General features: G+C 41.0%; 6 protein-coding genes across 39 annotated transcripts in view; 4 read left to right on the plus strand and 2 right to left on the minus strand.

Annotated features, from left to right (window-relative positions):
• Window positions 1-703: 703 nt before the first annotated feature.
• On the plus strand, window positions 704-4,753 carry LOC108659482 (sorbitol dehydrogenase). Its single transcript, XM_089256584.1, has 7 exons — window positions 704-912; window positions 981-1,057; window positions 1,127-1,160; window positions 1,226-1,695; window positions 1,752-1,970; window positions 2,388-2,509; window positions 2,571-4,753. Exons 1-7 carry the CDS (start codon window positions 714-716, stop codon window positions 2,752-2,754), a joined length of 1,305 nt encoding a protein of 434 aa, XP_089112710.1. The 5' UTR covers window positions 704-713; the 3' UTR covers window positions 2,755-4,753.
• Window positions 4,754-10,922: 6,169 nt separating this feature from the next.
• bor (ATPase family AAA domain containing bor) lies at window positions 10,923-13,820 on the minus strand. Its single transcript, XM_018099618.3, has 5 exons — window positions 13,297-13,820; window positions 12,688-13,162; window positions 11,801-12,625; window positions 11,548-11,746; window positions 10,923-11,488 (listed from the first exon to the last, which is right to left on the minus strand). The coding sequence occupies exons 1-5, from the start codon at window positions 13,505-13,507 to the stop codon at window positions 11,387-11,389; spliced, it is 1,812 nt and encodes a 603-aa protein (XP_017955107.1). The 5' UTR covers window positions 13,508-13,820; the 3' UTR covers window positions 10,923-11,386.
• Window positions 13,821-13,966: 146 nt separating this feature from the next.
• On the plus strand, window positions 13,967-16,536 carry asun (integrator complex subunit 13 asun). The gene is made up of 4 exons (XM_018099566.3): window positions 13,967-14,628; window positions 14,691-15,720; window positions 15,787-16,080; window positions 16,144-16,536. Exons 1-4 carry the CDS (start codon window positions 14,103-14,105, stop codon window positions 16,331-16,333), a joined length of 2,040 nt encoding a protein of 679 aa, XP_017955055.1. The 5' UTR covers window positions 13,967-14,102; the 3' UTR covers window positions 16,334-16,536.
• On the plus strand, window positions 16,507-17,998 carry Mst89B. The gene is made up of 3 exons (XM_018112409.3): window positions 16,507-16,647; window positions 16,716-17,529; window positions 17,599-17,998. Exons 1-2 carry the CDS (start codon window positions 16,581-16,583, stop codon window positions 17,447-17,449), a joined length of 801 nt encoding a protein of 266 aa, XP_017967898.2. The 5' UTR covers window positions 16,507-16,580; the 3' UTR covers window positions 17,450-17,529; window positions 17,599-17,998.
• On the minus strand, window positions 17,503-21,635 carry Mat89Ba (nucleolar protein 6 Mat89Ba). Its single transcript, XM_018099456.3, has 6 exons — window positions 21,462-21,635; window positions 20,038-21,407; window positions 19,794-19,904; window positions 18,493-19,733; window positions 18,024-18,427; window positions 17,503-17,952 (listed from the first exon to the last, which is right to left on the minus strand). The coding sequence occupies exons 1-6, from the start codon at window positions 21,495-21,497 to the stop codon at window positions 17,551-17,553; spliced, it is 3,564 nt and encodes a 1,187-aa protein (XP_017954945.1). The 5' UTR covers window positions 21,498-21,635; the 3' UTR covers window positions 17,503-17,550.
• Window positions 21,636-22,018: 383 nt separating this feature from the next.
• gish (casein kinase I gish) overlaps window positions 22,019-25,131 on the plus strand; it is a 36,251-nt gene continuing 33,138 nt past the window's right edge. For 3 of the 34 annotated variants that reach the window (XM_089265749.1, XM_089265757.1, XM_089265766.1), the window contains exons 1-3: window positions 22,431-22,816; window positions 23,685-24,844; window positions 24,927-25,028. In XM_089265749.1, the coding sequence (XP_089121875.1) occupies window positions 24,819-24,844; window positions 24,927-25,028 (128 nt within the window). In that variant the 5' untranslated portion in view covers window positions 22,431-22,816; window positions 23,685-24,818. The other 31 variants (XM_089265768.1, XM_089265762.1, XM_089265764.1 and 28 more) reach the window with 20 other exon arrangements.

Below are 25,131 nucleotides of genomic sequence, written 5' to 3' on the forward strand. Positions count from 1 at the left end.
ACAAGTATTTTTTACAAGTAATTCCTCTAAGTAATTCCTCTAATATTTCTTCTAAGTATTTTTATTTCGTGTTTACTTACGTATTTCTTTTACGTATTTACATTACGTTTTTCCATCACGTATTTCATTACGTATTTCCTCACTTCACTATACTACACTAGACCAGTGACCCCTAATAGGTCTGGGCGACTGAAGAACTGTTGCAGCAGCGGCCCTTTATATAGGGCAACTTTCACTCGAAGCAAAAGTCGCGCTCATATGTTGAGGCCGGCGCCAGGTAGTGGTCGTATCAGTAGAGCTTTAAGAGACCAATCTTAAACACTCTCTGCTGCTTCAAGCACTCTAGCTTCGTTTTACTCAAATATAAATAGAAAACTGCTGCATGCAAAGAGACAACTTAAACGATCTTTAGTTCTTCTTCGGGAGACAAACAAAAAATCTGATTATTGCAATTCTCTGTTTATGTATACGCTCATTATACGCTGAGCCCTTTGAAAGTGGGAGCAGCACATGATTCCAGTCTTACGAGACGTCAGGCAGAAGGCCTACCTAACAAATTGTAGACCTTTAGGCATTAGTGAGTTGCAATATGACATTTCCGACTTATTCGAAGGCTGTACGATATGGTCTATCAAATAAAAATACTAAGAAGAATCAAGGCAGGCACAACAACTATTGTCACTTTTGGAATATTATTGGAGTGAATTACACATATGGTATGTTGGGCACGCATTAAAATTGTAAGTATTAAACCTGAACTAAACATGCTTTTACGCTCTGTTGTAAGCTGCATTTCGCAAGCATTTGCGAAGCCTTTCACGCCTTCCTTTGGCATTGGACTGATGAAAAAGATTGTAAGCTACCATATCCTCATTAGACGTGCTGCTTGCCACAATAGGAATGACAATAATGGTAATCAGATCTGAGATATAGCAAAAACTTTCAATTAGGCTAACAATAAATACATTCAATTATTGCAGAAATCGCGCAAAATGAAACCAATCGTGCTGTGGATAACCTCACAGCTGTTTTATACGGCATCGATGACATGCGCTTGGTACGACACTTGGAGAAGACAATATAAAAAATGTTCACTTATTTAACTTTTCCATATTTCCATATACAGGAGCAACGCCCGATACCCGATATTTCCCCAGAAGGTAAATTAAAATTGTGATTTTTTAATTCATCTTCAGCAGTATTTTCCTACATAAAACTGCATTAGAAGTTTTGATCGAAATGGACAGCGTTGGGATTTGCGGATCAGATGTTCATTACTTAACTAAAGGCCGTATCGGCCACTTTGTGGTGACCAAGCCCATGGTAATTGGCCACGAAAGCTCAGGCGTGGTTGCCAAAGTGGGCAGCAAAGTTAAGAATCTGGCTGTAGGAGATCGAGTTGCTATTGAACCGGGTGTTCCTTGCTACAAATGCGATCATTGTAAGCAAGGCAGCTACAATTTGTGTCCTGACATGGCATTCTGTGCCACGCCCCCTTACGATGGTAATCTGACCCGTTACTATAAGCACGCCGCGGACTTTTGCTATAAGTTGCCTGATCATGTCACCATGGAGGAGGGTGCGTTACTAGAACCTCTATCCGTGGGAGTGCATACCTGCAAGCGTGCAGGCGTCAGCTTGGGATCGAGGGTGCTGATTCTAGGTGCAGGTCCTATTGGATTGGTTACACTGCTGGTGAGTGGTCTTCCTCAACTATTCATTTGCAGTTAATTTCATTGGGAGTGCTCTAGGTTGCTCAATCCATGGGCGCTACAGAAATTTTAATAACCGACCTAGTGCAACACCGTCTGGACATTGCTAAGGAGCTGGGCGCCACTCATACTCTGCTGCTGACGCGTGATGAGAAAGCTGAGCAGGTCGTGGACTGTGTACGTCACACAATGATTGAGGACCCCGACATATCGATTGACTGCTGTGGAGCAGAGAGCAGCACACGCTTGGCAATCTTTGTAAGAACACTCCTAAATAAATGTCACTTATAACTATTCTTCAACATGTCCGCCTGTCCAAAGGCAAACTACAATAGTAAAGCTATAATATTTTCCTAAGCGACCAGTAATACGTGCTAATCAGGGAACACTAAACGTTTAAAGTGCAGCCATGCTGAAAGACATACTCGTGTACAAATTATATTAAATTATTGGAAGCTTGGAAAGACGGATTGTATATATTATGAATATATGAACAATTTTTTAGTTGAGATCCGGCAAATTCCTCAGGAGATTTATTAAAAACAGTTTATTCAACAGCAAAAATACATATGTATATGTACTTATATTCTAAAAATCCATAAATATAAAAAGATAAAGTATTGAGAAGGGCATGGCAGAAGGTATTCTTATTAACTTACTTTTCTTTTACTCCAGGCTACACGAGCAGGAGGTGTTGTTGTTATCGTTGGCATGGGACCGCCTGAAATGAAGCTGCCTCTATTCAATGCCCTGGCACGAGAAATTGACATTCGCGGTGTCTTCCGTTACTGCAATGAGTGAGTGAAAGCCTAATTCCTTATCCAAATATACAGGTTGAAAAATTCTTTGTCATTGTAGCTATTCCGCTGCTTTGTCCCTGGTGGCCTCTGGAAGAGTAAATGTAAAGCGGCTTGTGACCCACCACTTTGATATTCAGGATACCCAAAAGGCATTCGATACAGCTCGTAATGGCAAGGGCGGTGCCATCAAAGTTATGATACATGTTCAACCTAGGAATACCAACAATCCAGTGAGATGTTAGATTGTAGTAAGCTCTGGGTTCAGAAAATATGGTTTCGAAAATATGTAATACGTATAGTCAGAAAGAATAAATATTTTGGTTTGGTGCAAAATTTCAACTTTGTTCTTAGAGTGCTTCGTGTCGGCACTTTACACTTGGAGGAAAATAGTTAAAATGTCCAATATGCTGTACTGGCGGTTGTCTCAATCTCTTTGCACCGACTCATTTGTTAGGCTGGTTTCCTGCCGTTCATTGGTTCCTATGATTCGTTACTTACATGAAGATAGAACTGATCCCAATTCTGAATTTAAAAAGCTATTGCTACAACAAATGAAGAAGAATGCTGAACTGAAACGCGAAGCTGCTAAGGAAAAGCAAAAGGCAGACTCCGCCGTTTTATCTAAAGACAAAAATGTGAATCCACCGTCCAATATCGATATAGCTGAGAACAGCAAAAATCTGTATGGCTCTGAGTTCCCAGTCAAAGTGAACCCAACCTCTAGTGATTCATTGGAGTCCCGCTCATCGACTGTGAGTCAATCTCATAATAAGGAGAGCAAGTTGATCTCAAATGTAGAGGCATTCAAAAAGAGGACGAAAAGCTTTGTTGAATCAGCCTTAGTAAAAAGAAAAGGGTCGAAACGTCAACGGCTGTCGAGTGAAAGAATGTCAAAAAAACTCAAAATAGAAGAAACTCAGAAAAAATTAGAAAATGACAACTTAAATCTACCAAGGGCAAATAATGATAATTCCAAAAATAAGCCTGTCGATGAAAGTGAAAATGACGAAAGCGTGGGTGATGAAAAGTATCATGCTGAAGCTAAAGCAGAACTTGCAAGAAGTATAATTGCGTTCAAAACAGAACGGATGATGAATGAAAGTAAAATCCTTAAGGAGCAGAACAAAAGTAAACTAGAAGCAGATAAAATTTCAGCTAATCTCTCGAGCAGTGATAAGAAAAGCAATGACAAGGTGAGGCTCAGAATCCAAGGGAAATCTGATACAAATATGAATCGAAAAACTGAAAGAACCAGAACCAGCACAAGCAAAAATGGATTTGAGCGTTTCATGACCAACATAAATGACAAAAATCAACAGGCTCCAAAACAATCCCAATCAACTTCCGACTCGGAGGACATCAAATCATATATGAAGAACAGATTTCTTGAATATATTTCTAAAGCTAAAAGTAGGGCCATGCAAAGTAAATTGAAGCAATCTGCTTCTCTAAAGGCTAGGAAGAATTCGAGTACAACTATCAAAACTGATTCAAATACAAATGATAATTTACAGAAGTCCTTAGAAATTAAGGGAGGATTACTCAAACCAAGAGCCAGTCTAAACGAAAGTGTATCTGAGGAAGGAACTAAATCAATTAAAATAGAAGAAATTAAAAATCCAACTCAAACCCAGTTGAAGACGAAGTCTGGCACAGAAATCAATTCTATATCGACTGCAAAGGATAATTCTAAAGCAAGCCCTCTTCCAGGCACAATAAGCAAAGAGGGCGTTTCGATCAAATCCGAAAGCCGAGAACCTAAATTGACAGTAATTGAAAGAGACTCTCTGAGAAGTAAACAAACTCAATGTCAGATTGAGACAAAGCCAAGTACAGCAACCAAAACTGAATTGGATACAAAGGATATTTCCAATATCTCCAATGAAAATAAGGAAGGGCTATCCAAAGCAAAGACCCTTCAGAGTGCATCGAGCGACAAGAGCGCAGCAACACCATCTGAGGCATTAAAAAATATGTCAAGCTTCACTACAAAAATTGATGAAGAGCTAATCAGGGCCAAGAAAGTGCAGAACTTACAGTCAGCAATGAAGGCTAAAGAGGCGAAATCCAAGAGCATCAAAAACAACAAGCCAAAACCAACAAAACCAAATTCGCCATCAAGCCTATAAAGCACTGAGCCCACAAGAACCCACCGCCAGCTGATGTTGATAATTTGTTTAAGTCGCTTAACCTTGTACACTACTCTCCAGTTCCGATATAAAGTTCGTCTAATTAAATAAAGATCGTTTTTAGTTTCACAATTTTCGAATCGAAATGTAGTAAAAAGCCGTAACGATAAAGTTCAACATATAAGTAATGCTTAGCATATTTATTACGTATTTCATAGCTTTATGTTAAGAAAAATCTTCATATGAAGAAAAATCAATGTCTTTTACCTTGGAATACTTCTTAGTAAAACAGCAATAACTTTTTTAATTGACTCAAGAAATTTAAAAAAAAATCATAGTTCTCGATATCGAATATATCGTGAAAAACTTCATAAATTATTTATAATTAGTAGCAAGTCATGTGCTGTATTTTAATGCCTAACTCTATAAAAATAAAAGTGAGCAAGAACTAAACAGCTATACGAGATTGGAATGCGCAGTGGACATTAGCTTTGGTGTGCTATATATTTTAGCTATTCAAGCAGCCTACAACATGTTGGATCCTTAGTGAAACTTTGAATTGTAATTTTGATTTTCCTGCATATACATATGTATGTAAATATGTTACATACAAATGATAGGCTAGGTAGGCAGGCCAGGTAACATTTGTCATTATTGTTTCAAAGTTGTTTAGCATCGGATAGATTATCATTGTTTGCTTGAGCTTAGTCTGGGCCAGACCTCAAAATTTATAGTAAAAAGTCTAATTTCATTTTATAGCCCGGCCCAAAGATGTTTACGCGAACAGTTGTTAGCTGCAATCCGCAGACATTAGCGAGGTCGTGCAACTCTTGCATGCAGCCCGTGATCACGTTCAGCAATTCTTTGTTTTGCAATGGACTCATGCAAAGGCTGGACAACTGCCAAATTACTACGCGTACAGTCGCCACTGACCAAACTGATGACACTATTGGTCGTAAGTTATATCGATTGGATGTAATGAGGCTTTCATTTTACGCGCCTCACTTACCCACAGGTGATCATAGTTCGAATGTTAAGATTACTGGACGAAAGCATAACGACAGCAAAGCTGCCCCAAAAGGCAAGCTACCGGTTCAAGGCAAGCCCGCCTCACGCAAATACAGGGTGTCTTGTCAACGCTTCTATATCGATGATTTTAGGCGGCGGGATGTCGGATCAATTTCACAAAGACGAAGGGAGTTGGTTTTTCGGCAGAGCAACGAAATGCTGAACGAACTGGAAAACCTGAGAGTTCATTGTGAAAGCTTGGTTCAACAGCACCCGGATGCCAATTTGGTCGAGCTGGAAGATTTGAATAGTGAGGCGAGAGCCATTGTCGACATATGCAAAGAGCTGAATCAGCAGCATGAGAGCGATAAAATGCCGGAGCATGTTAAAAATTCATCACATTTGGGAAATTCAGCTATCAAGCAAGATAAGCAGAAAAAGCAACAACACACTTTGAAAAGGCAATGCAAAGCGTTGGCAAAAACTAAGTCGTTACAATGGAAAAACGCAGTTGCTAGTGGAGAGGAGCAGCTTGAGCAGAAGGTTAAGGAACTGGCCCAGTATAAAGAGTCTGGTCAATCGGCCAAACAGCAAACGCAATCGAAGAATCAGATAGACAGGAATATGGATGACATATTTGACCACCTACATCAGTTTAGGCTCGAAAGGGAGCAGTTCGTAAGGCAACATGAAGTATTGAAAAGGCTGGAAGAGTTGAAGCATCAGTGCAGAAATTTGGCATACATGGCAAAGGTAAAGCCCATGGGGGCGATTGGTACTACAGATCCAGATAATTTCAAACAGCAGTGTAGAGAGATGTCGCGTAAGGCAAATAATACAAACGATGAAAAAAATAAAAAAACAAAGAAAGGGAAGGAAAGCAAGTGTGACGAGAAGGAGGCCAGTGAAAGCAAAGACAAGGGTAAAGGCGGAAAAGCAGATAAATCGAAAAAAGGAAAAGGAGACAAAAAGCAAGCCAAAGGTGAAAGTCAACAAAAAGAAAAGGGGAAGGCTAAGGGAAAGGGAGAAGGCAATAAAGCAGCTAAAGGCAAAGAAGGGGAGGGAAAGAAGACCGACGAAATGGCTGAGTGTGAAAAATTAGCTAAAGAAGAAGAAGATAGAAAGTGCAAAGAGCAAGCCATGAGAGAAGAGTGCGCGATATTATTCGAAGAGGAAAAGGCAAGGAAAATTAAAGAAGCGAAACAAAAGAAAAGCAGAGCATTTCAGAAAAAGCTGGAGCGCGAAAACAAAAAGAGGCAAGAAAGGGAGAAAAAGAAGAAAGAGATGGACAAGAAATGTCAAGAATTTGCACTGGAAGAAGAGTGTGCTAAATTAGCTGAGAAAGAGAAAGAACAGAAAGAAAATGAAGAACTGGCAAACAAATGCAAAGAGCTTTCCGAAAAAGATCAATGCAGTAAATCCGACAAAGGGAAAGATGAAACGAAACAAGACACCAAAGGGGACAAGGGCGATAAGGGAAAGAACGCGAAAGGTAAAGGTACAGATCAGAAACCAAAGGGAAAGAACGAAAAAGAGAAAGGCACAGATCAAAAAGCAAAGACCGATAACAAGAAAAAAACAAACAAGATAATGGCTACCTTTGAAGAACTCAAGGAGCATTGCCGAAATTTGGCTAAAATGGCGAAAGCTAATTGCAAAAAAGACGCACCTTGTAAAGTAGACCATATTGAAAAAGAATGCATGCAAAAAGGTCAAAAAGAACTGTGTGATAACGTAAATAAAAAGGGCAAAGGTAAGGGAGAAGAACAGAAAGGTAAAGCTAAGGGAGAGGAAAAGAAAGGCAAAGCTAAGGCAGAAGAGAAGAAAGGCAAAGCTAAGGCAGAAGAAAAGAAAGGCAAAGCTAAGACAGAAGAAAAGAAAGGCAAAGCTAAGACAGAAGAGAAGAAAGGCAAGGCTAAGGGAGGAGAAAAGAAAGAGTCGGGAAATAAATTAGCCCAATTAAAAGCTAATGCAGAGAGAAAGGCGAAACTAAAAAAATGCAAAGAGTTGGCTGAAAAAGATAAATGCGCCGCGTTAGCTAAGCAAGAAAATAAAGGAAAAAATCTAAAACAGAAATGCAAAGAATTAGCACAAAAAGAACAGTGCGCTAAGTTAGCTAAGAAAGGAAAGAAAAGTAAAGGGGAAGACGGATGCGAAAACGAAAATAATGACAACGGCACTGATCAAAAATTGGACAAAAAGGCACGATGTGCCCAATTGCTAAAGAAACAAAAAGCCAAGAAAAAAGCTTTGGCCGAAGAGAAACAATGTGCCGAATTGGCAAAAAAAGAAGAAGAACAGAAAAAGGCGTTGGCCCAAAAGGAAGCATGGGCTGAATTGGCTAAGAAAGCGAAGGAAAAATGTAAAAAATTAGCCGAAAAAGAACTGTGCGCTAAATTGGCTGAAGAGGAACAATGCGCTAGATTGGCAGAAGAAGAAAAATGCGCTCAACTGGCAGAAGAAGCGAAATGCGCTCAACTGGCAGAACAAGAGAAATGCGCTAAATTGGCAGAAGAAGCGAAATGCGCTAAATTGGCAGAACAAGAGAAATGCGCTAAGCCGGCAGAGAAAGAAGAGGGAGAGGACAAGGCCAAAGAAGGAAAAGGTGATAAAGATCTTGATGAAAGCTGTAAGAAATTGGCGGAGGAAGAACAATGCGCTAAATTGGCAAAGAAAGAAAAAGAGGACAAGAGCAATGATGGAAAAGGGAATAAAGATCTAGATAAAAAGTGCGCTAAATTGGCAGAAAAAGAAAAGTGCGCTAAAATGGCAGAACAAGAGAAATGCGAAAAATTATCTGAGAAAGACAAGGCGAAAGATGGGAAAGGTAATAAGGATTTAGATAAAAAGTGTGAGAAATTGGCGTTAGAAGAACAATGCGCTAAATTGGCAGAGAAAGAAAAGGGGAAGGACAAGCCAAAAGAAGGAAAAAGTGATAAGGATCTAGATAAACAATGTAAAAAATTGGCAGAAAAAGAACAAAGCGCTAAATTAACAGAGAAAGAAAAGAAGAATAAGAGCCAAGATGGAAAGGGTGATAAAGACCTAGATAAAAAGTGTGAGAAATTGGCGTTAGAAGAGCAGTGCGCTAAATTGGCAAAGAAAGAAAAGGGGAAGGAAGAGTCCAAGAAAGGAAAAAATGATAAAGATCTAGACAAACAATGTAAGCAATTGGCGTTAGAAGAACAATGCGCTAAATTAGCAGAGAAAGAAAAGAAAAATAAGAGCCAAGATGGAAAGGGTGATAAAGACTTAGATAAAAAGTGTGAGAAATTGGCGTTAGAAGAGCAGTGCGCTAAATTGGCAGAGAAAGAAAAGGGGAAAGACAAGCCAAAAGAAGGAAAAGGTGATAAGGATCTAGATAAACAATGTAAACAATTGGCGGAAAAAGAACAATGCGCAAAATTAGCAGAGAAAGAAAAGAAAAATAAGAGCCAAGATGGAAAGGGTGATAAAGACCTAGATAAAAAGTGTGAGAAATTGGCATTAGCCGAACAGTGCGCTAAATTGGCAGAGAAAGAAAAGGGGAAGGAAAAGTCCAAGGAAGGAAAAAATGATAGGGATCTAGATAAACAATGTAAGCAATTGGCGTTAGAAGAACAATGTGCTAAATTAGCAGAGAAAGAAAAGAAAAATAAGAGCCAAGATGGAAAGGGTGATAAAGACTTAGATAAAAAGTGTGAGAAATTGGCGTTAGAAGAACAGTGCGCTAAATTGGCAGAGAAAGAAAAGGAGAGCAAGGATAAAAAAGGAAAACCTGACCTAGATAAACAGTGTAAGCAATTGGCGTTAAAAGAACAATGCGCTAAATTGGCAAAGAAAGCAAAGAAAGACAAAGATCTTAATAAAAAATGTAAGAAATTGGCAGAAAAAGAACTATGCGCCAAACTGGCTAAGAAAGAAAAGGAGGGCAAAGGCAAAAAAGGAAAGAGTGCCAAAAACCTAGAGAAAAAGTGTAAGGAATTAGCTAAGAAAGAAAAGAAAGCTCTCGAAAAGAAATGCAAAGAGTTGGCAGAAAGGGAACAATGCGCTAAATTAGCCAAAAAGGAAAAAGAAAAGCTAAAGGCAAAATGCAAAGCAATGGCTGAAAAAGAAAAACACGCCAAATTAGCTAAGAAGGGAAAACATAGCAATGGTAAACAAAGTAATAAAGAAGAGGAAAAAAGCAAGGAACTGGCCGAGAAAGAAAAATGCAAAAAAATAGAACAGCAGTCAAATTTTGAAAAACTTAAAGAGCTTTGCAAGAAGTTGTCCGAACAGAAGAAATCTAGCGAACTTAAGAAAAAACAGGAGAAAAAGAGCCGAGCCGATCGTAAAGCAGCTGGTATGAAATTACGAAAAGAGTGTCAAAGAATTGCCTCCCAAGAAAAGTCTGATGATTCCTGAAAACAAGTGTTAGCCTGAAAACTTGTGTTAGCAGAAACCGTGTCGTATGCAGAGTATAGCAAACATTTGAACAGCCATGGATACTATTGTTCAAGCCGCTAAAATTTCACTTTAACATGGAAATGTGTTTACAGAGATAAAGGAAATTTACAGTGGTAAAATGTATAAGCAATATTATTTTTCAAATTATTTGAAATTTATTTAAACTGCTCCCCTCTGTTCCACGCTTTAAAATCAGATTCATGTATTTAACCCATTTTAACCAAAGTTAGCAAATACATGAGCTGTAGTTTCTATATCAATTGTGACTCTAACTTTATTTATGGGCTGACAAATAACAGATTATAAAGAGAATGAGTCTTTAATGAAATGCGAAATGGACATGTTGTAAATAAAGTATGGCATAGGCCTGTACCACAAGTATTTTCCAATTTCTCGAACCTAATACACAGATACTTTCTGAATGCCACTCCGTTTAAATTAAAAGTAGATATATTTAAAATATTTGATTTTCTAAATTTGAATGAATTTGTTATTATTTAACCCCGAATAAAAATAATACAATAATTTGTCATCAATTTTTGAAACTAAACAATTCACCATTCAATATTTAGAGCTATCGATTATTTAACTGCTGTAGCTTACATGTATTATTAATGTAACCACTAATATGGGATTTACTGCGTTACATAACCATGCAACGAATCATACATAACATCGATTTTATTATCGCAGGATTTTATATCGAACATAATTTACTGGCTATTTCATATACAGGAATATTGTTTGAAATTCCAAATTTATTAAGAATTCCCTTCTGTTGCCAAATTATTGCTCCATGGCTTTTAATATGTATATCCATCTGTTTTAAATATGAAACACATAAATAATTTAACAATGTTTTTATTTTTCTCTATAAATCAATGTGTGGGAATTACTGGCCAAATTAGAATTTATGGTAACGCTAGCGAGAAGTTTAATATAAATCTCTCACAGTGCCAGCGTTACCAATTGAAAATTGCTGTCCTTAGCAATGGACATTAACTTTTAAACTATATACAAAGCCGTATCTTGCAGTTGCAACACCTCTTGTGCTTTGTACAAGTAAGAATTAATATGCAATGCTTTGTTAAAATACAATTATCAGTAAGTTAAACTTAATTGTATGTCTAGTCCCAGCAATGCTCGTTGTACAGTAATAAATGCTTGTGTAGACATACGCAATGTATATACACAATGAAGGATCCGTTGACCAGTAAAAGCTATTCGCGATTTACACTACATCTTAGTCCACTTTTAAAACTAAACAAATTTTGAATGCTCGTCAACAGACAGATCCAGCTTATCCATCTCACAGTTTGTCGGCAGTTAGTGTTAGCGGTGGTTTAGAGGCTTCCGAAGCCCCACTTATTGATTTATGGTCGGCACGCTCTTGCTCCGACAACCAGGCCATCTGCAAAAGATTCAATATTTTATTTGTTTGGCCACTTTTAGTAAGCGGTTCCAACTCACTTTTTGCTTGTGTTGCTGTACAGCATCTCGACATCTATCGAGAACCATTTTTTCTGTCAACGTGCCATCTTCCGAGGCGTATACAGCAGCCTGCCAAGCGACGCCCAATTTAGATATTTCACGACCCGACATGCCCTCGCACATCTGTGCCATCTTTACACATGTCTTGCCATAGTCAAAGGTATCAAGCTTAAAGCGTCTGTAAAATGTTAGTTAGCAACTAATTGGCCGTTAATATACAAACTCTACTTACTTTGCTCCAGCAGCTGCTGGCTGTAGAACATATTTATCAAAATAGAGCCGCAATAAGCGTTCTCGTTCCTCAAGACCAGGTAACGTAAACTCCACCATCTCGTCCAGACGGTCGTTGATTGCATAATCAAACTGCTCAGGCGTATTCGAGGCCAGCACAAGCATAAATTTTTGATTCTGTTCGGAAGTTCTATACAAGAAAGCATTCAATGCAGCACGCAAATCTTCAGAAATTCTCTCCGACGAGCGTTTGCGCAGAAAGGCATCCGCTTCGTCAACAAACAGCAGAAGGCCTCGCCTCGAGGTATTCGACCAGTCGAATACCTTATGTATGGCTGTGACACCTTCTTTGCCCATGGGCGCCACATCACCGCCGGTCATGATAGCGAAATCCATGCCAGAGTGTTCGGCTAGCTTTTTGGCAAACATTGTTTTACCAGTTCCAGGTGGTCCGTGCATTAGCACGTTACGATAGAATCCGCGATTTATTCGCGTGTTTTTCGTAGCGATCGCGATGTCTCGCAAACGTTCTTCTAGTTTCGGATTCAGCACAACGCCTTGCAGGGCATCCGCGGGCTTCGATCGCAATCGTTTCATATACTTCACAGGATGCTTTATAGCATCCAGAAATGCAAAACGCGAGGTTTCACCCACAAGCGTTGGTTTGCCAATGCGAGCTTCAATGTAACGAGATGCCACGCCCGTAGCACCCTTCGCACTGTACACTCCCAGTGCAAGCAGCGACAATCCACCAGCAGCCGTCAAGACCTTATCCCAGTCGGTCAACATCGCCTCCGCACCGGCACCAATCACTGAACCAGCGGTGCTAATGATAATTAATATTATTTATGGACAGTTATATATCTTATATTTACACTAAGAACTTACCGTATACCCTCCAGCACTGTGGTACGATGCTCTTGTGCCTTTAAGCGAATCTTCTCAAGATTGATGTCGCGATTCTCACGATCCACTCGAGCTTTGGCTCGCAGCTCATGCTCAAGCAGCTTCAGACGATTTTTTTCCTTCATCTCAATTTCATGTTCAATGGTCTGACGGCGCATGGCTTCCTGACGCTGCACGCTCTCCTCCTGCTTGCGAAGATTCTCCTCTTGCACGCGCTGTTGCTGCACCAGCTGATCTTCATAACGCTTTCGCGACAATTGATCTTGGTATTGTGCACGTTGCTGCTGCTGCTTGGTCTCCTCAATGAGCGTCTTTCGCCGCTCCTCGTGATCAATGCGTTTCTGCTCCACTTTGGCCTGCTCAATATGCGCCTCATATTCTTTTACCTTGGTGGCATACTCCTGTTGTCGCGTGCTCTCCTGCATTTTGGACAATTCCAGTGCCTCCCGTGCATGTCCTGAAACATGTCATATAATCGTCAATACCCACACTCATGCACACATCTACTTCAATCAACATTGCCATCGGTTATGCAACGCGTGCAACCGATGATGAAATTTTTGAATTTGTGTACGTTTAGTATACGCTTACTTGAACGCTCGAGTGTCTTCGCTGCGTCCGCCGCACGTTCCAGAGCCGAGGAATCGAACCGATAAGCCTCCATGGCCTTGCGCTCCGCTTTCGTAAGTTGCGAGTCATTACCACGTTCGCCGGCAGTTTGACCCTCTGGTTTGTCAGGTCCATCTGCTCCACCACTAAAGTCCGTCGGTTGCTGACGATTTCTACCCAATAACCATGACATGTTGCTATGTTATTCGTGTTTACAATGTTGACACCCACTCAAAACGTAATTTTGTCACAATATAAGCACGAAATATACTATAAATAAAATGTGCGAGCTTTTTTTCAAACCCACATTCGACAACGTGATTCTAGTAGTGATGTAAGAGACACATCGATATTCAATTTTATGGATAGTTTATACGATGTATCGATTGACCGTGATGAATGGTTAAATAATTCACCCTAGACAATGAAAATCATATCATAAATCATTTGTATGAATTAAAGTATCATTTGTGTCTGTTTATTTCAATGATTTATTTATTTTTTTTTTTTTAAGTTTGAATGACGTATAATATATGAATATATTTGATATGCTAAATTCATAGGTTACTTGTCTCTTCATTATCGTTTTCATATCCTTTTTGAGGGGTCTATGGTGATGTACTTTTCGTCATTTTGCGGAACTATAATCGTTCGTTATCGCCGTTCCTTTGTAGCGTGATCGAAAATGTAGCACGTCACTATTGCAACACCTGTTGTCAACAAACATACATATATCAATTTTAACTTAAGTTAGCAAAAGTCACAGTTTTTTAATTAAGCTTACAATCATGTTCGAACGTAACCAGAAAACCATATTTGTATTGGACCACACTCGCTATTTCAGCATTTCTAGTGAGCAATATATATCAATGGACTATCTAAAAGGCAAGCCGGTCGCCGAGTCACCAGGCAGTGGTAGCTCGATAGTTGGGACTCAGTTAAGTAAAAGCTTATGGACGTGTGCTGTCGAGTCATCCATAGAGTATTGTCGCATAGTTTGGGATCTGTTTCCTGGGAAAAAGCATGTGCGCTTTATTGTCTCTGATACGGCGGCGCATATAGTAAACACCTGGAGTCCGAGCACTCAAAATATGTCGCATGTATCTAACGCCATGATGATGGTAAGCGTACCATCACGCAGCATTCCGCAATCTTCAGACTATTCAGTCATACATGGATTGCGAGCTGCCATCGAGGCATTGGCCGAGCCGACAGATGAGCAACTGCAAGCAGCTCATGCCGGCTGCAAACGAATTGGTAATAAGGGCCGTGTCATTTGCATCACATCAGCGCGGGATAATACTAGCATGAAAAGTAAGTAGAATCAGCTGGAAATTTATTGAATAAAAGGATTTCATCCGAATGCTTTTCCATAGGCTTAGAGGACATATTTAATACGGTACTAATACAACAGAATGCGTTGGTTGCACCACCTTCCAAAAAAGGCTTGCAGATCGATCATTGCCATCTAGTAATATTGAACATCGTGCCATTGGGAGTGGAATCCTTGGTGACAAATCGAAGTTTGCTTGAAATATCTCCGTTTCTTAATGCTGAAATACACACAGTCAATGCACCGGAAATTTCGGATAAGCTACTGCATCTTATAATGGGTCATTACGATCTGGCCAGCACTACCGTCACCAACATACCCATGAAAGAGGAACAAAATGCCAATTCCAGCGCTAATTATGACGTCGAAATATTGCACGAACGTGCCGCCCATACCAAAGTGTGTGGGCCAGATTTTACTTTCACTACCAGTATCAAGCCGGGAACTGCCTACGAAACAGTTACCCTCAAATGGTGCACGCCGCGTGGCTGTGGCTCTGCGGATCTACAACCATGTGTGGGTCAGTATAATGTTACGCCCGTCGATGTCACTTCGCGGCCCAGCTCTTGTTTGATCAACTTTCTGTTAAACGGCCGCTCTGTACTCCTGGAGGTGCCTAGGAAATCAGGCACGAAGACAACCAGTCACATGCTGTCCGCTCGTGGCGGTGAAATCTTTGTGCACTCCCTTTCGATTGCACGCTCGGCTATGGATGAGGCGCCATCAATAACCGACGGACCCGGCGGACGTGTCACCGACTACCGCATACCAGAAATGGGCCAACTACTTAAGATGTCGCGCTTGGTGCCCCTAAAGACTAGGCCCAAGGGCAAATGCTCCCAAGGAGAACATCTATGGAGGCGAATGCCGCGATACTTTCCCAGAACAGCCAATGTGACGATTCTGTTCAATTTGCAGCGACAGCTGAGCTGGCTGCCACACTTTCTGCATTTGCTAGTTAAGGAGGATATGGACAAGCAGGATGAGGTGCGCTGCCAGCAACAGATCCACGAGCTATACAAAAGCGCATCGCGTGGCGACCTGCTGCCTTTTAGCAATTCAAATAACGCACGGTACGTAATATAAATTTTAATAAATATATTATTTAAAATGACATTTAACTCTCTGAACTCTTTCAGCCTAAAGGTAAACAAAACCAAGGACCAGTACCGACTATTCTATAGAGAGTTGGAACAACTCATTCAGCTTAATGCACATACGCCTCATCACAAGAATCTGCTGGAAAGTCTGCAAAGTCTGCGCGCGGCCTATGGAGATGCCTCCAACAAGTCGGAGCCAGGTGCAGCTCACTTGCGCTCCTATACTGAATCGCCCCTCTCACCTGAACGCCTTGAGCCGACCAATAGTGTCAGCAGTTCGTCCGGCAACATATTAAAAGCCAGCAAGCGGCGCATGTCTAGCTGTGGACAACGGTATGCTCTCAGATAGTAGAGATAGTGATTAATTTGTAAACAACATTTTCTACACTTTTGCAGGTCGTTGCTTGATATAATCAGCTCAGCCGAACGGAGTCAATCGAGCAAACGCTTGGATTTTTCTGGACGGCTTTGTACGCCGGCGGGCCAAACGGCCAAATTGTATCCTGAATTTGGAAATAAGGATAAAGACATCCTAACCCCTGGCGTTATTCCATCAAGTTTAAAAGACGAATCAATTCGAAGTTGAGTGGGCAACGATAGATTGGACTAGGCAACCAAATGCTAGCAGATTCAATGTCTAACCTTATCTCAACCGAGTTTTTTCATAATTATCTTTCTGTGTGTTTTCCATAAGGAATGCTTTTTCTCTAAGCACTCTGTTAGGTTTGTGTAATCATTTGTAGGTAGATTAAGTAAGAATATTTATATAAACAGAAGATTTTAAATTTATCGTGTTGTTTCTTTTAAAGTACAAAATTATTTAGTTATTAAGAATGGCCAATAATCACACAGTCACGAGGGTCCTTCAAGTACATGAGGAGGCAGCGCCAGCAGTGCATAGTAAGCTTTGCATTAGTTCCTCCGCAGCGAGTTGGCTAATCCGAAATGTCTTAATTCTTCTTTTGCAGTACCCGTTTTGGTGGGTAATGAGGTGTTTGTGATTGTACAGCAGGACATCAGACGGACGGAGGATATACGTCAATTGAGCTACAATCAAGTGCTTCCCATTCAACCCAATCATCCCATTTTTCCCATTTTCAATCAACTTAATGGTAATGTTTTTGGCAGTAGCGCACCAGCTAATCAGCTTTCCGCCCTGCAAGCTTTACTTTTGGCCAGCCAGGCCCAGAATACTTCCACTTTTCCAACTAGTCCACCTTGTCAGGACGTTGAAATGCAATCGAATCCCTTGAAAATGGTGGCAGACGTATCTAACCAACTGCTTTGGTCCAAGCAGCCCAACTCCAATTCACCTTATCTGATCAATTACAGCACTTCAACGTCGACCACTGGACTCCGAGGCTTCAAACCGATCAAGCGTATCCCGAAGCGGAGTGCAGTTAAAAGAGATGGTAGTTGCCAAACGTGGGTAAAGTCTACTGCAACGGACACAGGGTCACAAACCACCCCGCCGCCAACTACCACGGTGGAAATAAAGGATGTAAAACAAACTCAATCCAAGGGATGCCTGCCGTCCAGTCCCAACACACAACTGCAGGAGAAAAAATCTGAGAAATCTATGCCCAAGCGACCCAGCTTATGCAAAGTCAAATCCAAATCCAAAACACAAATACCTAATGAGACCTCCAAAGAAACGAAGGAAAATGACAAGGACAAGGCGAAGGTGGAGGATAAAAAATAGGAATCACATTACATCGGCGTTGGCCACTCTAAGAAAGGTTTTAGATTTTAGAATTTGGCCTTAACGGAATTTTATGTCTTGTAAGTAGTGGTATTTACATATTAACATAAAGCACTTAGTGATTTACTCTTCTTCAGGCGTTTCTTTAGGTCAGTTGGCTTAGTTACGGTCCCCTGCTTCTGCTTCTTCTTTGGCGGCTTGTCCACATCCGGCACACTCTGGTCATTAAAATAACGCTTGGGCTTGTTGTGACTGCGCTGTTCACGCTTCAATTCCTCCGGCGTGCAGATGCGCAGATAAAAGTCCTTCAGCAGCAACTTGAAATCCTCGACTAACGTATCCCTCACCACTTGGACTTTCCCTGCAGAGCAGGGCGTGCATGCTTGCAGCTCGTTAACCTTGAACGGTTTGGGTGCAAATTCAGAGGCAGGTCGCCACACAATGGCCAGCTCTTTGCCGCCATGAGGATTATAAAAGAAGGCAGCGAATTCAGAATAAGCTGACTGAAAGAGAACAAATAAAATATTGCATAAGAAAACTTGTTTCTAATTGAATGGTTTTTATTGCAACTTACTCTCAGCTGCTGCACAATCTTGGCCAGTTGGTCAATGCCCGCCAGCGGCAAGCGAAAATTGCGTTGGCTGAATGGTAAAAATGGCGAGCCGAGATCGTAACAGAGCGTATTAGGCAGCAGATCTGGTTTTAGTTCGATGACCAAGTCATAACCCTCTCCGGACGCTATGAATAACTGGGCAGGCCGCACAAATCCAATGCTGGGCGACAACACGCTCGACTCGATCAGCTGCAGTGCGTGTCGTGCCAAGAGTGTGACTCGCCCCAAAACTGGCTTGCTGGGGCAGTCATCAGTGGTCCACAGACGACCTGCATGCTGCTGGTCGTAGGCCGTGGCCAGGCACAAAGCCGGATAGCTGTCACGTTCGCTGCGATAGTTGTGCTCCAAGTCTGTAATCTGTTGCTCTGCAAAAGTACACACATACACAGTATTAGAATTAGAATAGAGAATGGACGCAGGCAACCCTTACCTGTCCAGCTATTGTTGAAATTGAGCAGAAACAGTTCGCTGGCCCAGTCGCTGTGCGCCAGTAGTTGCAGGAAACGAATGAAGCCAGTCTGTGGGGCGACTGTTGTGTACGGCGTTTGTCTCTGTTGGAATAGATGTGCCACCAGCAGCTCTGTTGCTATGGAAGGCCACAGACCATCGTCGATCATCTGCGTGGCCAGCCAGCGCTTGGCAATGAGCACCGTGGGTCCGAATGTGCTGTGCGACTGATGCAACGCATGCAGCGCGCCACTGACGCGGGGCAGTATATAATGGCGTCGCTCGATCTCGCGGCTGGCCGCATTATCCACGTATGCAGTTACGCCACGTTCCGTTTGCTGCTGTTTCAGCAGTGCCACCTCTTTGGTGTGCGCAAGCTCCAGGAGAAAGCAGTAGCCTTGTTTGAGCACCAACAAGCCCTCTTTGCAGAGCTGTGTGTGAAGGTGTTGCTGCTCCTTTAGCTGCTTGCCAATTTGTATTAGGAAGGCGGTCTTCAGGCTGCGCAGTGCGCCCAACTCATTGGGCCACTTGCCGCTCGGCCCAAGCTGAATGATCACACGCAGTACGGCGCCCGCGTGCATTCTGTCTGCTACGAGCCGCGCCTGCGGCAGCAGAGGCTGCGGCTCACAATACCGAAAGACCGGCGAAATACCAGATATTGAGACTATATCCAGCGGCAGATCCCCGAGATTGTGCAGCTGCCGGGCCAGTGCATCGTAGCAGTGGATGACAAGCGGTGCCACTGCCTCGGCGTCGGTTTCCTGCTCCAATTTCAACTTGGTTTGCAGCTTGGCCACTTTAAATGAAGACGTCAGAGAATAGACAATATCTAGTTCTCCAGCAATGTAGTGCACGTCGCTTTGCTCCAGCTGCAGATGCTGCTCCAGCAAGTGCAACACTATCTGCCTCACTATCACGCGCTTTTTGCTGGGGGCATCTGTGACGGCAGCCCAGACTACTGCTTCCGTTATGCTGCCGTCCTGAAAGCGTCGCAAATTAGATTTCTCGCCCCAAAATTTGCGAAATTCAGCAGCACCCTCGGGATCCTCGTTTGGCGCTGGACCCTTGTCCAGCACTTCAAATGCGTGCTCCGGATCGAGAATCAACCCCAACGTCAAGCAGCGACCTATAATCGGAGCTTTTGTGTCCACGGTCCAGGATTGGGAAGCCGTTTCTAATGGCAGGATCGCATGGACGCGTTGTCCCAAGCCCTTTTGAAGTAAGCTATGCAAGAATATGTTTAGGTTTCTATTAACATTTGACACATAACATAATGTTACTCACTCTGTTAGCAATTTAAGCAACTGCGGATACGCATAGTCGGCGTAATCGTATTTAACCTGCGGCTGAGCATGCAACTCAAGAAGCTGGTCCACGGTGGCGGGATTCGTAATCCTTTGCAACGATAATTATTACAAATAGTGATTAGCTTTTTGAGTAATCCATAACATAACATAATATAATGATATATCTTTTTATATTACTAAATAAATAGATAAGTAGTTTAGCAGGATAACAGGCCACTTACTTCAGGATGTTATCCAGTCGAGTGTACAAGGGAGATGCCTGCATGAAAATTTGCGAAAAACTATTAACTTTCACATCATTTAGCAGCTCAACGGCCAATTTAGCTTCGGCACAAACGGCTTTGTAGACAGCGAGCGGGAGATTGGTGCACAGGTTGTAATAGCCAGTGATGTCCATGAAACACACATCATAGTAGCCGGCCAAGGTGCTCAGCTGGTGCGGCTGATTCGGGCATAGGGTAATGCCTTGCGTCCAGTCGCTGTTGGCCAGCTGATTCCATACGGTGCGAGCCACCTGGTAGCTGCTGCTTGACTGATGCAGCAAACGGTTTTGTTTCAAGTACACAATGTAGGCGGCTAGGATGTGAGCACTGAATCCGCTGAAGCCGACATCCAGCTGCCGTTGGCGTAGCCACACCTTAAGCAACACCAAACCCTCCTGGAAGTTGCGGTGGCCAGAGAATGTGTTCAGCAACAGCTTTTGATTCTCAGCTAGCGTTAAGTCGAAGAGCACATTTGCATTGTAGTGCTGGGTGGAGGGCAATGTTTCCGACTCATTCCATTTGTCGCCGAAGAATGATGGCCGAATATTGTTATTCCAGGGCACGAAGCGGCTCAGCTTGAAGATGTCCTTCGGCGCTGTGATATAGAGGCGCAACGACAAATTTTTACCTATCTTGCCTGCGGGTGTTACTTCAAGCACTGGCTTCAGTGGATTATTTGCATGGTAGTTGTAAGCGAACTGATCCGCAGCGAAGGCTGGTAGCTCCTTTAATTTGCTGGCAATCGTCGCGAGGTATAGGGCGCGCTTTTGATCGTAGATAAGATTAAGATAGTCCTCCTTTTGAAAGCACTTTTCGGGTATTTCCAGAGCCACATCCGCTACAAGTTTTGGACCCAGCAATGTGCCTATGGCCGCTGCGCCAATCAACTTTGGCTCTGCAGTTGGAGCCAGAAATTGAAAATTAAATGGTTTCTTGTGCAAGTGTAGAGGCACTTCCAGTTTACAGTCATCGAGCAGTCCATCTTGGAGCTCGAGCACCGCAGTCGTAAGCGTCTCTAGCCAGTTTTCAATGTAGGTGCTGTATTTGGATTTGAGTTGAAGCTCCTCCAACATCTCTTTAACCTGCAGCTTGAACAGATTAGAGTGAAAGAGATTACGGGTGTCGCGTATCTCCTTTATTTCTTCTAAAGTTGGCGGCTTCACGTTCACTCCTGTGTGCTTAACTTTCTTTTTTTTCGCTTCGCTATTGGCGCAAGGCAGTTTACGTTTAGGCGCTGTAATTTCCTTTGGTTCGTCGAAGCCATCGTCGCTGCTAGTGACAGCGGCTGCAGATTGATCGCAGTAGGTTTTGGAATCCGTCAATAACATCTGTAATAGGAAATGACATAAGAGTTACGCCGGTACTCAATACTAGAAATTTACCTTCTTTTTTGATGGATTTTCTTTAATTCGGCCCATTTTGTTTATTCAATACAATCAACTAAAATAGTTCAAGAGCGTCCACAACAGTTGCACGTGCTACTTGGTATTGGTTTTAAAATTACGGCAAAAATTGCGCTTTTTTGCCACAAATTTATCGATAAATAAGTGAATTGAAATAGTATTTTCATACATTTCAAAATTTTCATTTCTGCTTTTATTAGTTTTGAAATGTTAATGAATGTATATATGACCAAGAAACGAAATATATAGCCATTCATCTTTTTGACCTTCACATTTTAATGAAATACAATGTATTTAGTGTAATTGTTACATTTTCAATTATCAACGAACGACTTCACCTTTTAAAAGGAAACTTAACACGCAACAAATGACATATTTAAATACGGATTAATATCATAAAGAGATTTTTAGTTTACAATAAACAATTTTTTTAATTGTCGTTATGAGTTTACAAATCGAATATATTTAATATCGATGAAAAGCAGTGGCATGTCATTATCGATACTTTGTCGATATAGTCCCAATATCATACGATTAACAAAATACCAAAGTCGGTCACTCTGCTGAGGAGTAGTGCAAAGCAGATATTTTGCACCTGTATAGAAACTATTATCAGTTTTTTGCTGACACTTGGATTTTGTACTGTATTTAATGGTGCGGAATAACTGTAATTATGGAGTAACAACGATAAATTCCCTTTGTGAAATAAATTGTTGATTGCGTCAGTGTATGGTGCTTACACAGATGTTACCTTAAACAACACTTGTATGACAAGACCATTGTAGTAATTCAAATGAAAAGTGGCTTGAACTAAATTAAAAGTATTTCAACGCGCCTTGCTAAGGTCGTCGAGTGTTTTTAAGAGTTTTCCTCTGTCAAAACAAAGGCCGGCTAATTATTTTTATGTATTTGCCTAGTATATTTTCCTAAATGATTTTGTATCTCTTTCAACTTAGTATTTCGTCATTATTTATGCACGGTCACATTGCATCGTAGTGTTCAATTTGTGTGTGTGTGTGTGCAAGGCAGGAGAAAAAGTCGCTCCATTTTTCTCGTGCTCTCTTGCGTACGTTTGGCTTTGCTAAACAATTAGATGGCGAATCGTATAAATATTAAAAAAGTGTTTGCCTGACTTTTATGTAGGAAGCAAACACACAAATCCACGAAAACGCGCCGCATAATAAGTGTAACATTGCATACATATACCCGACTATAGAAATTGGCCAATCGCTGGTGTGCGTGTGTGTGTAACTGTGTAAGTGCGCGCGTGTGTGTAAGTGAGCAATGAAAAATGAGGCGTAGGTGAGGAATATGTGTGCAAAATTGTCGAAAAGGTACATAAAAAGTACAAATGTAGCCGTAAGCTAAACTTTATGACCGTGTGTTACAAAAAATCAGCCACGACATAATATAAATGACGCGTTGGCAATTAAAAAAATATGCCAAAATTCAAACAGTTAAAATTTGTGCACCCTGTAGTTTTGCGGTCGTTGTTGAGAAGCTTTTGCGTGCCGAAAGCATTCAAAAAAGTAATGAAATAAAAAACCACGTACAAATACAGTTAAAATTTGTGTGGCCTTCTTGTTTATGAAAAAAACAGAAATTTAAAAAAACCATGAACCATTTCTGCTCAGGTCAACCATATATTTATGTGCGGCCAAATGTCTATGCACTAATTGGCCTGATTCTTGATACACTTCCTTAGCATTGTATGCTTCAGTGATGGCGGCATTTGTGTCGTCTGATTGGGCTATATTTGACCTTCATTGAAGGATCAGTTAATTCATTGACAAGATAATTGTGATAGTTAAAACCATTTACATTATTCTTAGGCCAGCATAAGCGCCTGAAAATCAATGGACAAATGTATGCGGCAGGCACTCTCTCAGCTTTAGTGTGACCGCACCTAATACAGTGAATATACCACAATATACTGTTAGTACATCTTTTAGGTGCATTTTCGCACTCTTAAAATGTATGATGATTAAGTGATATTAGTTAAACAATGATTAATTAAACAGTTCAATGCAATGGAATTGACCAAATGCTGAATTTTTATGAGATAAATATATATGCAAATAAACAACAGAAAAAAATAATATATATATATATATATGTTTTTCTGTTGTCAATCTGAAATAAATGCAGTTTTCTTTTATTATACTCTATGTATTATTATTATTTTTTTTTTTATAATTACAGCCTGTTATGACATGCTAATCGCAGGGTCGGCCATAAGGTGTACATTCAACAGCGCTACCATCCCACAAAAAGAGACAAACAAACATATTTTCAATGTGCGCGCGCCAAATGACAGCTGACGATCGGTTAAATAGAATATGACTCAAAGCTAATCAAGAAAGAAAAGATCAAAGATAAATAAAACAAGAAACTATTGTTGTTAGTTGTCGTAGGCGTAACATTAGCAAAATACGTCAACCATAATTTACAAAAATTGTTAGAAATTTGTGGGGAAAATGTGCAAAAGTGTGTTTGTTAAATTGTTAGCCAAAATTATTTGTTTACCTAGTACTACATAGAACGTAACTGCCTTTCTTTATCCAACAAGAGCAACAATAATAACAAAGATATTTCGACGCACCGGACAAGCGAGCGAGCACTTAAATTAAGACAAACAGTAAATATATAATACAGCTGCATTCAACAATAGCCAACAACAACAACATTTAACATATAACAAATCACCAAGGAAATGCTCAAATTGAATACTTAAATGTCAAGCGACAGCAGCACTGATGCCACAGCAACAAACAACAGATCAACAAAAGCAACTGTAAGTTAACAGAAGAACAACAGAAGGGAGCAGTAGTAGGGTAGTTGCGAACTCGTGTCTAGAGAAGAGAGAGGAGCGAAAGAGAGAGGTAGAGTGTGACTGGAGAGAGTAGTGCAACAGAGCAACAGAACGATTGGCTTGCCGTATGCATTGGACGCAGGCGCGGCATGCGTGGATGTTAAGTGAGTGTGTGTGCGTGTGCCAGTGTGTGCATGCGTGTATATGTGTGTGCACGCACAACATAGCGGCAGCAACAACTAGCATCTAAAACAACAAACGATCAACAATAAAGTCCACACATTCAACAGTTTGAACGGTAAATTTGGAGCAACAATTCCGCATTTCTACAACGTTTTGGATCAATCTTATCAACAATCATTAGCCGTTGCTATTAGTTTCGTGCATATATATATATTTATACATATATATATTATCTTTGGAAATTCTGTGGAGAGTGATTGAACGAAACTTGCAACAAATACAACAACAACAACGTCAACATCAACAAGAACAGCAGCAATAATTACAATAATATTAACAATATGCAGCGACGCGAACGACAAGCGAGGTGAGTGTTAAATCTAATTCATTTCATCAAATACCTATTCCATCGATCAGCTATACAAATACCCTAACCCTCCGACTAACAGATTTGATTTCATTCAACGTTGGCTAAACGTGCTTGTTAGGACATTGCGTCAGTGGTATGCAAAGCTCACTCAAATCCCTCTTGCTTTAAATCTTCGAAAATCGTGCGTAGATTTCCCATTTTTCATTTATTCATTTCACATTTATCAATTCGTTTTGACACAACACTCAAACAACAACAAACTATTTCCAACTCGAAAAATTGCC

Source organism: Drosophila navojoa, chromosome 2, assembly GCF_054131105.1.
Source record: "Drosophila navojoa isolate 15081-1374.11 chromosome 2, UAZ_NAV_1.0, whole genome shotgun sequence".
Taxonomy (NCBI): Eukaryota; Metazoa; Arthropoda; class Insecta; order Diptera; family Drosophilidae; genus Drosophila; species Drosophila navojoa.

What these genes read in the sequence shown, in the direction of transcription:
- LOC108659482 (XM_089256584.1), top strand. Translation starts at nt 714, where the DNA reads ATGGTATGTTGGGCACGCATTAAAATTGTAAGTATTAAACCTGAACTA. An exon ending in CAATAGGAATGACAATAATG is followed by an intron (nt 913 to 980) that starts GTAATCAGATCT and finishes CAATTATTGCAG; the next exon opens with AAATCGCGCAAAATGAAACC. An exon ending in GTCTTCCGTTACTGCAATGA is followed by an intron (nt 2,510 to 2,570) that starts GTGAGTGAAAGC and finishes TTGTCATTGTAG; the next exon opens with CTATTCCGCTGCTTTGTCCC.
- bor (XM_018099618.3), bottom strand. Translation starts at nt 13,507, where the DNA reads ATGTCATGGTTATTGGGTAGAAATCGTCAGCAACCGACGGACTTTAGT. An exon ending in ACAGTGCTGGAGGGTATACG is followed by an intron (nt 12,626 to 12,687) that starts GTAAGTTCTTAG and finishes AATTATCATTAG; the next exon opens with CACCGCTGGTTCAGTGATTG. An exon ending in CCAGCAGCTGCTGGAGCAAA is followed by an intron (nt 11,747 to 11,800) that starts GTAAGTAGAGTT and finishes AACATTTTACAG; the next exon opens with ACGCTTTAAGCTTGATACCT.
- asun (XM_018099566.3), top strand. Translation starts at nt 14,103, where the DNA reads ATGTTCGAACGTAACCAGAAAACCATATTTGTATTGGACCACACTCGC. An exon ending in GGATAATACTAGCATGAAAA is followed by an intron (nt 14,629 to 14,690) that starts GTAAGTAGAATC and finishes GCTTTTCCATAG; the next exon opens with GCTTAGAGGACATATTTAAT. An exon ending in ATGTCTAGCTGTGGACAACG is followed by an intron (nt 16,081 to 16,143) that starts GTATGCTCTCAG and finishes ACACTTTTGCAG; the next exon opens with GTCGTTGCTTGATATAATCA.
- Mst89B (XM_018112409.3), top strand. Translation starts at nt 16,581, where the DNA reads ATGGCCAATAATCACACAGTCACGAGGGTCCTTCAAGTACATGAGGAG. An exon ending in GGCAGCGCCAGCAGTGCATA is followed by an intron (nt 16,648 to 16,715) that starts GTAAGCTTTGCA and finishes CTTCTTTTGCAG; the next exon opens with TACCCGTTTTGGTGGGTAAT.
- Mat89Ba (XM_018099456.3), bottom strand. Translation starts at nt 21,497, where the DNA reads ATGGGCCGAATTAAAGAAAATCCATCAAAAAAGAAG. An exon ending in AAAATCCATCAAAAAAGAAG is followed by an intron (nt 21,408 to 21,461) that starts GTAAATTTCTAG and finishes TTCCTATTACAG; the next exon opens with ATGTTATTGACGGATTCCAA. An exon ending in CGACTGGATAACATCCTGAA is followed by an intron (nt 19,905 to 20,037) that starts GTAAGTGGCCTG and finishes ATCGTTGCAAAG; the next exon opens with GATTACGAATCCCGCCACCG.